Source organism: Symphodus melops, assembly GCF_947650265.1.
Source record: "Symphodus melops genome assembly, chromosome: 1".
NCBI classification, from domain to species: domain Eukaryota; kingdom Metazoa; phylum Chordata; class Actinopteri; order Labriformes; family Labridae; genus Symphodus; species Symphodus melops.
Window position 1 is genome coordinate 34,764,887 of NC_136691.1, and position 16,872 is coordinate 34,781,758.

At 40.7% G+C, this 16,872-nt stretch overlaps 1 protein-coding gene across 1 annotated transcript in view; it reads left to right on the top strand.

Annotated features, from left to right (window-relative positions):
- The first annotated feature begins 564 nt into the window (after positions 1-564).
- LOC306820620 (leucine-rich repeat transmembrane neuronal protein 4) overlaps positions 565-16,872 on the top strand; it is a 50,544-nt gene continuing 34,236 nt past the window's right edge. The window contains 2 exon segments of the mRNA XM_079338506.1: positions 565-1,136; positions 1,508-3,060. Of these exon segments, the coding sequence (XP_079194632.1) occupies positions 1,085-1,136; positions 1,508-3,060 (1,605 nt within the window). The 5' untranslated portion in view covers positions 565-1,084.

Sequence of the window (16,872 nt, forward strand, 5' to 3'; positions counted from 1 at the left end):
CATGTAGTTTTATTAGACGTTACTTATTATAACAGACTTAAATGTTGCTAAATTGTCTTCAAAAATATTCATTCTTATGGATCAAACTACCCAAATAAGCACACAGAAATATCAGCTGATCCAAATGCTTACTAAATCTAATTGCATGAGAAAACTGCAAAACTGTAACGTGACATAATAAGACAATGTGTATAGTAAGATCGTCTACTTCATGTTAACATGTATTAAGATGGGATGGAAAAATGAAGTGTTGTAGCTATACGATTATTTATTTCAGACTTTCATGGCTTCATGTTTAGTGCAACAAGCTCAAGAGCAGGCTGTTCTAAAGGTTTTGATCAAATATTGTCAAATATCTAAAAGCAGAAGCACACTTCCTATCCCCCTGACTTAGTTGGCATGCAGCCTGTGTACATGAGGACAATGAAGTCTGCTTTAATATGGGCTGCTGAGAATCACTCAGTGACCAGGAGAGGGCATCTCAAGTCCTAAAACGAGCACCAGGATCTCAGTCTAATCCTCCTCCAACATCATTCCTGTTGCTATACAACTGATTTATTCTTGATGCCACGGTCAACGGCTCTAATCCACAGCAGACTGCGCCTCTCCCCTCCGCTCTCCTTCAAGAAATCAGGAAACATCCAACTTGTCGGCTTTGGACCGCAGTTTTTTTCCTCACTAATTTCTTGTCTTGGTTGGTTTCCAGAGTCTTTTCCCTCACTTAACCTAGATTTAACATTTGGGACTCGGTCTTTAAAATGTGTTTTAGAGCCTCCCAGAGCGCGCGCTAAACAGTACCATTCTCACGAAGCTGCAAGCTTGAGTGCGCCCATCCAAGGACTTTGAAAGGTGGTCTGAAATATGCATTATTTTCAGGCTGATGTTGTGCGGTAACGTGGGAAACTACAGGCAGAGGTGGATGCACACACCTTCTGGAGCTACTCACATCTCCGACAGGTGTGCGGCCGTGCGCGAATCAGATCCGGCTGCGACGCAAATTGCGTTTATGTTCCTTGAAGACAGCGGTCCTGGGTGCGTGTCCAACTATTTTGGACAAAACCTCTAACATGTGGACCCGGGACGCATGCAACAGAGAGCCCTAAACACGAGGATGAGCCGAACCGCCACAAATATGGGTATGTACGCTGCTCTGCAAGGTACTTAAGATCTGCATTTTTGCTTCAAGTCTTCAGTCGTTTGGATAATTACAATTCACTTAAAGCTAATGTTGCTGGTGTCTTTGTGTCCTGCGGTGTGTGAGTGATGACTGCAGGCAGGGGGCTCTGAAGGAGATTTTCAGTAACTATGTGATAGGTTTATCCTGAAGTGAGCTGCAAATAACTCCTCATGCCTTAAAATATAGGATGGGCTATAATGGTTGTTTGTCAGATTCAAATTTATTTCTATTCTAGTTTATTCAGTCTGAATGTAATCCCAGTATGTTGGCACTTATTTGTGCATAAATATGTTATGCTCTTAAGTATTTCACTTTTCTGTGTGTCGGCAGGACTTCTCGTGCTGTTCAGATGGCTTGTATTCACAGTTCTGGTGCCTGCCTGGTTGCTTGCTGCTCCAAGCAGCATCCGTGAGCGTCCCTGCCCCCTGAGCTGTAGATGTGATGGGAAAATAATATACTGTGAATCCAATGCCTTCCGTGATGTGCCAAGCAATGTGTCTGTAGGCACACAGGGCCTCTCCCTGCGCTACAACAGCCTGGACCATCTCAGAAGCCACCAGTTTGCAGGTCTGAGCCAACTAGTTTGGCTCTACCTGGACCATAATTACATCAATGCTGTGGATGGTCAGGCTTTCCATGGGATACGGAGGCTCAAAGAACTGATTCTCAGCTCAAATAAGATCACACTGCTCAAGAACAACACTTTTCATGATGTTCCTAATTTACGTAATCTTGACCTCTCCTACAATAAACTGCAGGTTCTCCAACCCAAGCAATTCTTCGGTCTGCGGAAACTTCTCAGTTTACACTTGAGGTCAAACTCCTTAAAAACCCTCCCCATGCGAGTTTTCCTCGACTGTCGTAACCTTGAGTTTCTTGATATCGGCTACAACAGGCTGCGGAGCCTCACACGTAACGCCTTCGCAGGACTTATGAAGCTCATCGAGCTTCACCTGGAACACAACCAGTTCTCAAAGATTAACTTTGCCCACTTCCCCCGTCTGACGAACCTCAGGGCGCTTTATTTGCAGTGGAACCGTATCAAACTGCTAACCCAGGGCCTGCCGTGGATGTGGACTTCATTGCAGAAACTGGATCTCTCGGGAAATGAGCTACAAGCTTTGGACCCGAGTACATTTCAGTGCCTCCCTAATTTGCAGACACTTAACCTAGACTCCAACAAACTCAGCAATGTGTCTCAGCAGACTGTAGAGGCCTGGATCTCCCTCACCACCATTAGTTTGGCGGGTAATTTATGGTACTGTAATCCCAACATATGCCCCTTGGCGGCCTGGCTCCAGGCCTTTAAGGGCAACAAGGAGACGACAATGATTTGTGCCGGTCCAAAGGAGGCTCAAGGAGAGAAAGTGTCAGATGTGGTGGAGACTTATAATATCTGTACAGCAACACCTTCCCCTATCACCACCACAACCACCACAACTACTTCCCCTCTCACTTCTCCGTTTCAGCCTGAGCTGCCTCTTCTTCCCACACAGCCTGTGGTGGATGAGAAGCTGATCTGGAACAGGACAGCCTCCCCTACTCCCTCTGAGGCCTCCCCCACTTTCCCTCTGCCAGACACTGAGTATGTGTCCTTCCACAAGATCATAGCTGGTACTGTGGCCCTCCTCCTATCTGTGGCTATAATTCTCCTGGTCATCTATGTGTCGTGGAAGCGCTATCCCAGCAGTATCAAACAGCTTCAGCAGCGCTCGGCGGTCAAAAAGCGGCAGAAAAAGGCGCGGGAAACCGAGCGCTCCCTTAATTCACCACTCCAAGAGTACTATGTGGACTACAAGCCTTCACACTCAGAGACTATGGATGTGCTGGTTAATGGGACAGGACCTTACACATACACCATCTCAGGCTCCAGGGAATGCGAGGTATGACCGTTGCCCTCCAAAAATCCATTTCCACTGCGAGGCATGAGAGGTAAATTTTCTAACAATCCGCAAAGAAGAGTACTTGTTTTTTTTTCTCTCCTCTGCTTGTGTTGGTTTGGGATAAGGAAGTAAAGGTCAGTGCACAGTGACTTGTTTTGCAATATGCTGGGTTTGTTCGGTTCCATATGATTACCCAGCTGTTGTTGTGAATCATGCAGTTTTATTGCTAAAATATGAGTCCCATTAGCTGAAACTGCAGAGGCAGCTCCTCTCTGCGGATAACTTGCATACAGGAAATGCGATACACACAAAGTGGCTTCATCTGTCATCCCTGACATAAAAGAGCCCATTGATGAATCTATGTATTATCAACCAGTCTGCTATTTATTCATAAATGAATTGCTGCCCTGTGTGGAATGATAAAGAGTGGTATTCGATCAAGTCACTTTGCAGGTGGTCCTTTCCTTTCCTGTGTGTTTGCTACAACAGCTGTAGTAGCAAACACATCAGTCAAGTGAGTTTTGATATATGCGTTTTTGCTGTCTGTCATATGTTCATACATGTTCGTACGTACTAACTGATCATGCATCCAACCCTCCTTTTCTTCCTCTCGTAATCATCTGCTTAGGATTTAACTCATTAGTTTAATTTACAGAGTTCAGAGAGTTACTGCAGGCTGGAGGAAACTATAAAGACCAGCAGCCAAATAAAAGATAAATTATGCCTTTGGGCTCGATTTCTGTCTTGCTTTTGTTTACTGCTGCAGTAAAAATAAAACTGCATAACACTTTGTTAAATTAGTTAAAGAAAAATAGAGAAAGTATTCTGCAACATTTTGGCCCAAGAGTTCAAACCTTATTTCCTATCCGATAGCGGGGCCCCTTCACATCTCTGACTCACAACTTCTGTAAGCAAGGCAAAGACGGATTGAGACAGAAAAGCTAATCAATTTATTCCTGCTTGATTAGGCACTTTTTCTGTCTGTGTACTCCCCCCCCCCCCCCCCCCCTCTTCCTTTGCAGCAGCTTTTATTTTCATTTAGCAGCGGAGCTAACTGATGAACAAGACATGTTGTGTTGGAAAATATGTTGTGTCACTGAAATAGCTGCAACTTCAGTCAGTCTAAGCAGACATGCTGTTGAGCGCAGGAGACATATTTGTTCTTCATTGTATCTGTCAGCAAAGCTCAGAGACAACGTTTTATCTCACACCAACACACTGCTTATTTCCTATATTGCCTATAAATCATTATAATGTGTTTTTTTGTCAGTGGATTGTACTTACATTCTTGTTTTGGCCTTTGCCAAGGTCACTTGAGGGGCTGGCACAAATATGTTTCATTGTTTTTCGGTAATGTCACACACTGCCAGGTACACAGGCGCCTAAATCAGCTCTTTGTCAGATCATCTGTGGCAGAGCATTTCTCAAACACAAGGGGAGCTTGAGGTGAGATGGTCGGCTTATCAATCTCGTAGCCTTCATGTGAGAAGGTGGCATGGGAGCATTAAATGGCAGACCTAATGGGGCTTCTGCTAGCTAGAATAACTAATAACCCATCAGAGGTAAGGAGCCGAGACTTCCCCCAGCTTTGTTATTCCTTGCCCTCTGCAGCTCAGGGGAGCAGCCTGAGTAGTTAAAAATGTAATGGGGTTTTTTTTTTCCTGTGTGTTACATTTTGCGCCAAATGCTGCAATGCAAAGTCAGAACATTGGGTTTAGTGGGGGACTTTTGATATCACCGACCAATTGTTATGCCAGTGCAGGTTCAAGCGGTGCGTTCACACTGTGAAACTGTTGCAAACGGCTGCAATCTTTTATCTTGTGTAGTATTGTGTTTATTATCCGTACAAATTGCATCAGAATTCAGTCCATGTTGCAGTGTGAGAGGCCAACTATGTGTAGTGATTGTGTCTCAGGCTATTTGCATCATAGTACGGCCGTGCAGCAAAATCCCTCCTGATGTATCAGAAGGCATTTCAGTTCTACTGAATGGCACACAGTGGAGAGTGTCGAGAGGGAGGGAGGATGTTTTCCCAAAAAAAGCAGCTTTAGGGTTCAATCCCATACTCAGAAGTGCCCCCTTCACAGTATTTTAACTATCCCAGATAGCAAGCACTTAAACCATTAGATGCATTTACAATTAGGAGAAAGGGCTTTGTAAATAAAGTTATCTTCTGCACATGCTCAGAACAACAGGCTCACAGTAAATTTGTTTCTATAGATTTCCTCCAGCACAGCTCAGCAGGTCGTCCCCGACTCTGCGAGCTGAACTCGACCAGTGTGAATTTTTAAGAACACTTTGAACTGTGCTCTGACATGCTCTTCCTTCGGCCCATTATTAAGAAAAACCCTCTCTCCCTCTTCTCCCTGGTCTCTGTCATCCACTTCTGGGCACACAAAGCAGCTGCAGCAGGTGTCGTCCAACCAGGGATCACCTCCTCTACAAAGCTAGTTCAGAAATTATTAAGGTGAAAATCCCAGTGTCTCATCAAAGGCGATTCGTGCACCTGGGCAAACTTTGCAAGTAAGGTGAGGAGTTCCTGCTCACAGATAATGTATGCTCTCTGTGAGAGGGCAGAGAGGAAAGGGCATCGAACTGAGAGTTACAAACACTGTGTTAAAGGGCTATATGTAAACTTTCAAAAATACGCCGCAGACCACTAAGCTAACTGCATCAACAGCACTTCACTCTTAATGGCCTGCTTGTACGCACACAACCTTTTCAATACAAGTGAAGCCATCTCTGGGTCGGTTTTTTATCCCCAAAACAAATTCCCACAAAGCTCTCCCATGTTTACTCTACAGTAGTTCTTGCCCGACGTTGGTCAGATTCTAGTTCGGCTTGACAGGCTTCTACAGATAAAACCTCTTTTAGTTTCTTGTGCTGACGCAGAGTCTGCAAAGGCGTCTGCGTTGTGCTACAGCCTGGTCATTTATTTGTAAAAACAGATTCCATCTTAGTTTCTCCATCCAGTCAGGCACAAGTGTTGCACTCCGTAAGTAAAGCTGTTTGAGGAGGACGTTGAGAACGCGCATTCAAACAGCTTTCGAGGAAAATTGAACCCAGGTTTGTCCAAAAATTTAAAGTTATACAGGCGACACAGATAGACAGTAAATGTCTCATTTTTAACATCAGTTTACCCTTTATAGGGAAATTCAAAAAACGAACCTCAGTGTTATTGGGGGACATAACAGAACTTTATTTCTGTTAAAAAAAAATCATAAATGTTTAATTTCATTTAGAAAAATATTGACGAAGTTACCATATTTGGTTCAAATGGCACAGTAGCAGGTTCAGTGACGTAGGGTGATCTCTTCTGATTGGCTGAGTGAGGATCACATGCTTCTCAACCTTACTGAGGTGCAGAAGGCAGGCCATATGTAATGTGTACCGAAATGACCAAACATAGTCACTTGCCCGATAAAGGGTTAAGCATTCTCTTACTAATTGGTGATAAAACACAATTTAATTATGTGACAAAGTTACAGATTATCCCTTTAAAGAGTTGACTAAAACAATTACAGTTTTCAGCTTAACTATTTTTTTTCAAGCAGACAGGGTCAGAAGTGACGTAATGTTAATTTTCTGATGAGCGACCCAGTTTTGAAAGAACCAATTTAGGCCAGAACAAGCTGTAATTACTTATTAAGTTTTGTTTATGTCTCACTGCAAATGTGACTCCCCGTGTTTCCCTCCTGGTTATATTAAAAACTAATAGCTCCTATGGATCTAATCAGTGTATGCATATTACAAATCCTGCAGCTGTGGGTACATTTTACTCAACAAACATTTGCTTATAAAGGTTCTAAACCCTGTCTTTAAAATGTTCAAAAATAAGAAACAAACATGATGTGCAATCAAAATATACTGCTTTGGTCTGCCAGTGTGGCAGCTTGGACGTCATCTGTGCGTAAATGCACAGACGGCAGGCTTCCATCATGTGGAGAGAGTCTGATAGTTTTCAATATTTGTTGTTTATTTGCCAAATGAAGAGAATCCACATGAGAAAAATCTCAAAAAAAAGGATGTCATTATTTCTAACACATTGTTTTTTACTGTATATTAGAGCACAACACACATAGCTGCATCTTCTGACATATTCATGACAAAACAGATCAACTTACAGTAAATTACAGTCTGCATTAATAGACGAAGCGTTTGTGTTTCTCAAACCTATAAAGGAGTATCTTTTGCTATTAATTATTATTTTGTTCGGATTTCTTATTTGATGGGTTAAAAAATTACACTTACTGCAAGACTGGATTGCAATGATCCATGGGTCCATTTAAGTAGGCTACTTATCTGTTACCATACCTGATGATTTTGTGATAAATGGGCTTTCTCCGACTTGAATCAAACACAACTGCACGACCGAAAAAAGGAAGAAAAAAGCCTTGAGAAAAAAATTGGCTGCAAATACTAATATGCAACACCTTTCTTAGTGTTTTGTATCACTTATCATCTTGTTAAGTTTGGTACTGTATAAAATCCCTGTAATAGATGTTTGTGTATGACTAAGCACATCACAGAGGCTCAAGGTGCTGTGTTGCACTGGGAACCTTGGAGGATAACACGAAAACAATTATAGAAATCTGAGTTCTTAAAGTACAGGTTTAAAATTCAGTTTTTTTAAAAAAATCAAACTAGACAAATAAAATTCTCCAGACAGCGAGAGGCTCAATATTATGACTCATTTTTTTGTTTCTTGACCGAATAGTGAACATTATGGGAAATGCACCTGCGATGAAAGAGAAACAGTGCTTCCGAAAACTATTCCTGGAATTGAACGAGTCATCTATAGCCATCAGCTGTAAAATGGACTTATCCAGCATGAAACTTACTCTATAGAAGCTCTTAATATAGAGTAAATACCCATATAGTAGCCTCTCAATTTGCAAAAAGACATACTTTAGGCGTTAAATATATGAACACAGAGCTGGGTTTATAAAGAATACCTCCCATCACTCAACTCAAGGCTGTGATTTCATGCCGAGTTAAGACGCTGCAGCAGGATGCATTTGCACAAATGCACATAATCAGACGTCAGATTTATCTTTTTTTGTGTTAAGCACCTCTCAGGGTGCTGTGTGTGTGGAGTGAGATCTCCCCCAAACACACATGCATACACACACACACACACACACACACACACACACACACACACACACACTAAGGGATATGCATGCATCTGGCTTTTGACAGATGTTCCTTTTTGGAGGTGTGATGTCTGCGCTGGTGAGTAGGTGGAATACATTTAACAAACTTAGCAGCCGGGAGAGGCAACACAGGATTTGTGCAATAATACCCTGTAATCTAACATGGCTTGTTCAAATGAAAACTCCAATTCTGCTGTGTCATAGTAATTAATCTCAGCATCTCATCTTTCATCCAATTTGTGTTTTTGTGATTTTATTATTCTCATTATGATGCACTAATAGTACAAGCCCCAGCTTGCTAATGGCTTAATCTGGCACAGGCTGAAAATATGATGTTCCCTCTCCATGCTTCGACACAGACGGTATTGAATTTCACTCTGGGTTGGATGTTCTTATTTACAGAACATATACGATGAATTGACGTTTTGTCATCATTACAGAGTCTGGCAGAAGCCTAAAGTCAGACAAGTGATAGTTGCAGGTAGAACCTGGAGAAAACACTCTGCTGCTGAGGGAACAGAAATGAAAGCCATCACTTTGTTGACCTCCAAACCTCCATTTTAAATTGAGGTCAGCATTGATTGACAACATCATTAACTTCTATATGCACTTTATAATACACAATAACCTAGTCCTTCACTTAAGCTCAAAATCAAATTAGCTTGTCTGATGTAAACAAATCAAGTGAGTCTGTGTGTTGTAGGATTAAAGATACATTATATAGCAACAAAGAACTTTGTTAAGTATCAAAATGCATAAGCAGACCGGACCATTTCTACCCAAACTAATTTGGTTAGAAATGAAAAAGACCACAGAGATAAATCAAACTAATTCATGCTTTCCCATCACACAATCTGCAGTGGTCCTTCCCTCCTGCAGCCACACATAAACCATAATGAATATTTAATGTGATATTAAACTTCACTTCACTTCAGAGGTCTGGGCCATTTTCTTGAGGGGTTGGTGAATCAGCTTGAATCAGTTTTGTGCTAATTAGAAGTATGCTTTGATGGAAATCCTTGTAAATTGTGGAAATTAGTCCAGTTATGGAAAACAGCTGATGTCAATATTGAAAAGGATGTAATGGTGGAAACTTTAAAAGTAACACAGTTAGACTACGGCTCTGCTGGCAGCCCTGCAAGGCTTTTTATAGCCAGCAGTGGTTTGAGATGCTAACATGCTAAATGTAATGATGAATACACTCACTTGTGGCATGTAAAATGATTGAGGACAATTTGATGATATTTGATTTGATATCAGAAATTGCACTCTCTGCTGTTGCTAGGCAAACATGCTGTACTTCCAGCTCTGTGATTGATGGTCCTGAAAAAAATGAGGGTAAAGTAAAAGTAAAACAAATGACAGAAAAAATAACCAGTCACATCTCTGTGGTAGGTTGGCATTGTTACCACTGACATTATGACAAGTTATGCCCAATGTCAGGCGCACGAATTACAACCAAGCTTGTGTGTCGTTATTGTTTCATGAATAACACTTTCATGATTCTGTTTGAGGTTTTATGCTGTAAAGCACTTTATAAACCTCACTATAGAAAGGTGCTATATTAATAATGTTTTTTATTATTATTTATAATAAAGTTAACCAATATGGCAGTTTGACTTCTCCATCGATTGAAGCTGAAAATTTCTTTCTATTACTGAAGAAGACATGGCAGCAGATTAATAATCCACTCGGCGTTTTCTAAATTAACTTTTAATGAAGTTAAAAGGATACTTCACCCGTTGAAACATGAATCTGTATTGACATTGGGTCACATATGTTGTAGAAATGAGAAATACATTTTTGAAGTTGGTGCCTTCTTTACTGAAAAAAGGCAGAAAGTGTATTTTTGGCTCATGTGGATGAAAGACAACAACTCCCAGAATGCACAGCACCTCAGACCACTTCCACTGAAGCTATGGTGCTCTATTTACAGTCTTTACGCCTGTTTCCTCAACTGATTCCGACCAAGATTTCTTCCAGAAGAAATTGGCATCTTAGAAATTCCTGGCAGTAAACAGATTCTATGCCTGTGTCCATAGGCAAACAGTGACAGCACCTCCACCATCAGTCTGACCCAGCTCGAGTCACATCGGGCTCACCAACACCTCCTGTTCCTCCATCAGGCTGAACTGCTTGTCGCTATTTTGTGGCTCATAGCGATAGTCATGAACATCCGATTGGAGCACGAGTCCTTAAAAACCCCCGTCATTCATATCAGTTTGAAGTTGAAATATACTTTTTCGGTTCTTCTCAGCTTTCTTAACAGAGCCTGTTAGCATAGCTTCCTAGCAAGATGGCGGACACTGCCTTTAGATTCTGGCAGCGAGATCCTTTCCACTGATCCGTAAATAGTTTGTAGCTTCAGTAGGCCAAAAATATGAGAAACTAGCAGTGTAGTTTCACCCCCTCTGACCAAAGCAGCCTCCGATGATGCAACATGGCAATTTTGCCATCGGAGGCCGAACAAATACTGAGCTTTCCCCTTTCTCAGGGGAAAATAAAGGCGCGATTCATGACCATCCAAAATACTAGCAGGTTTCTAAGGATACGAAGCTTAATGCATAGGTCAAGTATCCCTTTCAGTAAATTGGCAGAGAAAAACCTACACTGAACTTAGTTTGGTTAAGAAAACAAAGGCTTTTGAGAGTGATATCTGTGGAGTGACCTTAGAGAGTACGTTATTTCAAATCTTTGAAAACTGTACCAGATTATTTTATACAAGCTGCTTCTGATCTGTTAGGGTTTATTGCAGAAAACGTCATTTCATACAATTGCCATCAGTTAGTATTTACTAAGTTGGAGATAATTAAGCATTGTAATTCTCTGTAATTCCCCCCATAGAGACCCCAAAGACCTAATAAAATGTTGGCTTTACAACATAGAGTAGTGGATGTCTTTTTTTTAATGCTGACCATTTGCTTTGAAACTGACAAAATGATGTTCAACTATTCATGCTCAATTTATCTCTACTGGAAGATTTAAGTGTTTGTTCTGTAATTGTCCAGCATTTCTGTGGGAAATGGATGCATGCAGAAAAACAGTCCATGTGGAAACACAATATGCCAAAGTGCATTCCAAGAACCCATCGGCTATCATCATTCAACAATTTAGCTATAATTCATGTCTACACATGACTAACAGCTTTGTTTGGACATTGTCTCTATTCTAATGCCACCAGAATTTGTAATATCGTTGTCTCTAATTTTAATGACAATGTCCATGACGAAGTCTTAGAAGTTTTTTTTTTGTTTTTTTGTTAGCTGCACAGGAATCCCTCCAAAAATTGGCGATCACTCCCAAAGACTTGACAGACTGATGTTCAATGCAATGCTTTTGTTTACACAAACATGATTTTTTTCTTTAGTGATTTGATTATTTGTGTATAGCAGCAGTGCATTTTAAAAAAAAGATGCTAATATGACGCTGTTTTTAATCTCTGACAGCTTTGGTTCTAGTCTTGATGGATATATGGACTAAAAAGAGTCAAGGAAAACATTATGATTGGTCATAAAATTACTTTGTGTAAGTTCAGTAAATGTGTGCCATCATGGTAACAATAGTGATCCCTCGGTCAAGGCTAAGGAGATAATGTAGTTCTGGTTAAAAGAAACCAATGTTGACTGTTGATAGAAGACAAGAAAACCACCACAACCTCTTTCTCTGCTGATTTGTTGCCCCATCAGGTCAAACAGTTTGTTCCTTGGCACCTGAGGACAATAGCCGTAATTCTACACATGCTTGAGGGCTTTGTCATTGTTTGAAACATATAGTATGTCTTTATTGTGCATGTGCTGACATAAAAAGTGATTCTGGTTTTTCTTCTGGAGGAATATCGTGTTTTCCTGAGGAGAAGAGAAGTCTTAAGTCTTTATCAAAATTCCTTCTTATCTTAGCAATTAATGCAAATACCCTAAAGGAACTACTGTATGAGTTTGTTTTAATCATCCGCCTTTGGGATGTACTCTGGCTTCTCTGGACAGACTTTTGTTATTTGACGTAATGCTTCATTGTCTGCAACATTTCCAGGTGGCTATAACTTCAGGGGGCAACATCTAGTTTCGATGTCAGACACTCTGAAAGATTGTCTTACAATTTCACACAGGCATTCAACAATCCATCATAAAAGAGAAATACATTATAGAAGAGACACGGAAACCAATTTCAGCACTGACAGCAGCCTCAACAGACCACAATGCAATGCAGCCTCATGATATGCAGTGATTTGAGTCAGGGGTGTGACTTTTTTGACTTTCACTATATATTTCACTTTCTCTGCCTACACACCGAGCAACATATAGCAGCAGACTCAGCCTTACTCGCCCCTGGCAGTTGTCGAAATGCGTTCAGGGAATAACTGGAAATCCCAAACTAAAGTTGAAGCAGATGTGAAGAGTTTGGCTAAGTTTGGTTCCCATCGAATAATTTATGCCACCTCGGTTGTAAAGCACTCTTGGCATGCAGTGCGCCTCACAGATTGATGATACATAACAGTGTATCCAAGGGTGGATTTTCCCATTAAGTCTTCAGTCTGAGTTAGAGCCGAGAAACAAAAGAACAATTTCAATTCTCCCTGGGTCGGAATAAATGTTTCCCCAGAAAAAATCAAGTATTTTCAGAGAACTGTAAATTTCTTACAACCTCTTAAAAATCTGAATCCTGCATCAAGCGCTCTGTTATTCTGACATATCTATCAGTCAGTCATCACTTGCCCTGGATTCTCTCAGTTTAAGCTTCTGTTCAATCAATCAGTGACACCTCGCCTATAATGGGATTTGACAGCTTATCTAGCACTTCATGAGAAGTCGGGCGCCGCAGACAGAATGAATAATATGACATGAGAATATAAGACGTAATGTTTTATGGTCACAGCAGACATGTTAATTTTTCTACTCAGCTACCTTCTTTTTAGCCTTTGACTCGATGATGATTCATTTAATTAGGGTTATTAAGCTAATTTAACTGAGATGCTGGATAGTTGTGCAGACTATGTCACTTCCAATCACTGCTAAGAACTCGAGAGTGAAAGTTAACAGAGAATGAAGTGTAGTGTTTGCACATAATGTGTCCCAGTGAGTTGGTGGACAGTAGTTTCTATCTGCACCTCCTCTGCATAAAAACAAGACGCTTTCTTTTTTTCTTTCTCTGCTGGGAAGGATTTTGATGCACTGTTGATGTCTAACTCGGGAAGAGTATTGTGATTTCCACAAAAACTAAAACTCCTTTATCATGTAGCTACACCTCCTCAGTTGGACTGATGGGAGGAAACAGTGAGTCAGTCAGCACAAACTGACAATGATGCAGCATCTCTGCCAACTTCACCTCCTTTTAGGTTATTGTGAAAATACCCGTCATGAAGCTTTTGAGTGTGTGTGAGATTATGTGTGTGGGGGTTGTTCCTTAAAATAAGCCCTACCTGGCATATTTCTGGTACCTACTATTTGAAAGTGTTCTTATTTTTGTTGGGTATAAACATAGACTCTGCTGACACGAAAACAGTCGTGCAAGGAGACAGAAAAAGTTAAACCGTAGTCCACACGAGTCTGCTGTATTGCCAGCAGTGCTTTGAGGCTGGACAGACATGCAGCTTTGCTTTCAGCTAAATGATGATATCCCAGTCCAACAGAAAATCATTATGGCTGAAAATATGTATTCTTTATAGGCCTACCTCAAATGGCCAAAACGGTCAATCTGACTGTCAAAGGAAAACAACATAAAAATCGCAAAAAACTGCAGAAAATTCAAAAACGGATTCAGGAAACATTATTGGTCCAAAAATGAACAAATACCATGTTGTAAAAGTGGAGATTATAAGGGAAGTAGCCTAATTCTCTAACTCACTCAGGCAGAGGGTTCGAATGTATTCTGTCTCATCTGACCCCAGTTTACTCTTTTCTACCTTTTCAGTGTTGTTTGATTCAAATGTATTTCTGCAAAGTTTTCTTTCCTCCTTGGCTCAAACATTTAAAACAATAGTTGCTAGGCAACAGTTACGCGCACTTTCAATAGCGAGAAAAAGGGCAAACACTAAAATGATACACTGACTATAATGCGTACAGTTAATGTGACTGTTAAACCATTATGTCTAATTTATTTTTTGACTTCATAACATAAGTTAAGTGTTAACCAGTTCCTCATCATCTTCTGGAGATTATACATGTCTGAACCAAATGTCATGGCAACACCTGCCAAGAGATGTGATCCAAAAATAGAAATTGAAAAGTCACGTTGGTGTTGGAGTAAAGTCTGGGGAACACAAAAGTCATTAAAATTCATTTTCTGAAAAGCGTGAATGTACGTCAATCATCTCAAGCCCAGACTTTCTGGAGAGTGTTGCAGGCGTATCATTTGTTGTGACATGTATTGTCCATAGGTGGAAAAGAGGAAGGATTCCTTTTTTCCCTCTGAGGCCAATCTATCCTTTCAGTTCAAACTAATGGGTCAGCTCTTTATTCCAGAAGAATAGTTTGGCTGGCCCTGTCTGAAAGGCACAATACGCTGTGATCAGTGTGGTGTTTCAGCAGTCAGAATTCAAAACGCTTTGAGTACCTCATCCAAAAAAAAGATAATAAATGTGTTCATTCATAGAAATGAGAAACAGCAGTATCTACACAGCACACTGTGGCTCAGATCATCCTGTTTGGATTACAAGTACAGAGTTTTGACAGACACCAGCTGATTTTCTCCCACTTATTTACTCCCATCCCCAGATATATTACTCCAGGTTTTTACTGCCATATGGTTTTACTAACATCCTCTATTCTTCATGTTTTCTCAGACAGGGGAATAAAATAAACAGGCCAACAAACCAGGTAACCTGCAGACAAACAGACAGAAACTGCACAACAGAAAGCTGCTACCAGCAGAATTTTTAATCGGATCCTTGACAGTACTTGAGTGTGTTTGGCCTTGTTTTTGTCAGGAAGGAAAACTCTGCAGGACGGTACGTGCTGGATATTTTGCAGGAAATCATAGCAGGGAAGTCAAAAAGAGAAACTTAATTAAAGTGTTTTTTATGAGCTAATTGACCTGCATTAGACGCTGGTATCAAAATTTGGAGAGAAGAACATTGAGATAAACAATTTCAGAGACTCTGGGCAGATGATGCTCTGCATACTGACAGGCAGGTTAAGGGGAACTTGTTTTCAAGGTAAAATAATCATAAAAGCAGCATCCCCCCATTTAACTGATGCAATGGATTGAAACAGGAATTCTGGTCAAATGTGCCATACTTAAACCTTATGATACTGTAAGGTTAAAGGCTGGGAATCAGACAACCTGCAAGATAAACTCTGATTCAGACAGATCCTAATTCATGTCTGGTCAATAACAACCATTTATCTAATAAGCAATGTTCAGGGTATTTGTGCAAGTGATAAAGTTTGAGAGTCATGAAACACACCAGTCTACTATGTTAAATTGTGCACCTCAATAACATATTGATCAGCATGCTGATGATTTTTGGTAGCATTCAGAGATATTTGCTTCGAGTCCATTGATAACACCTCTTTCAAATCAAAAATGAACCGAGGGGTTCATAATAAATTGGTCGAGCAATGCTGAGCCGTTGATGATTTACTGCTCCGTGTGCCTTTGAATTGCCCCCCATGGACAAATATTTCTTTTTTTTAATTGAATTGAAATAGGTGATATGAGATCATTAAAATATATTTTGAAAAAAGTCTTGCTTTCTAAAGCAAACGCCGACTGTTGTTGCTGTATGGGTTGTTTCACACATATAAAGTCCTTGAGACAGGACACGTGCACTTACCACAAGGCAATACCATCACCTTAACAGTCAGCAATCTTAAGCCTTCTGTGCTTCAATAGGTAACCATAGTTACTCACTCTATATGCTTCTCAGCATTATGATTTTCAGCCAATACAAAGCTAGGGTTTGCATTGCCTTTGTAAACAAGTTTTATACTGAACATGACAGCGCTTTATGCTTCAGTTATCAGAATCTTCTCAAACTCTCCAGAATCCAATCACACTAACCGTTCTAACGTCACAGTCTGTATCGACCACACTGAAATATATTCCTACTAATATTGTTTATTTTCCAACCAACAGTTATAGACAAGACATTCAGCTCTATAAATGCCCTCCAATCAGAGAAATATAAAAAATAAAATACTATGACGTTGAGGCCTTGACCCATGAAGTTTCCATCCAATTAAATCAGATTTTTATTGTCAGCATGGTTGAAGTGAGGGGGATGATCCTGGTCATTAAAAAGCACACACAACACAGTCCTTGTCTTGTTCATAGAACAAAGAGGGAGATTTTTACTGATTGATGCTTCTTGTTATAGACAGCCTCCCACCTGCACTGGAAGTGATTCCCATGTTTAATTGGATCCAAATCTGCTGTAACGAATAGATTCCAAACACGAGAGCCCAGAGTGCAGGAACAAGGCATGTTGTGCAGAGCGCTTCTTCCTCAGATAAATCAGTGGGTGAGATTATCCCTGCAGCCAGGAGGTGAGGCATTTCATCAATTGGAGATCAGGACTTTGTATTGATCTGGCAGATGCATGCATGTTTGACATTACTGAAACCCCCCTGTTTTTGGTGAGTCTTGGATTTCAGTCAATCCCACTTTCCATAGAGCACAGAGGTGTGAGCGGGCTGCAGCGGCAGAGCTGAGAGGTTGT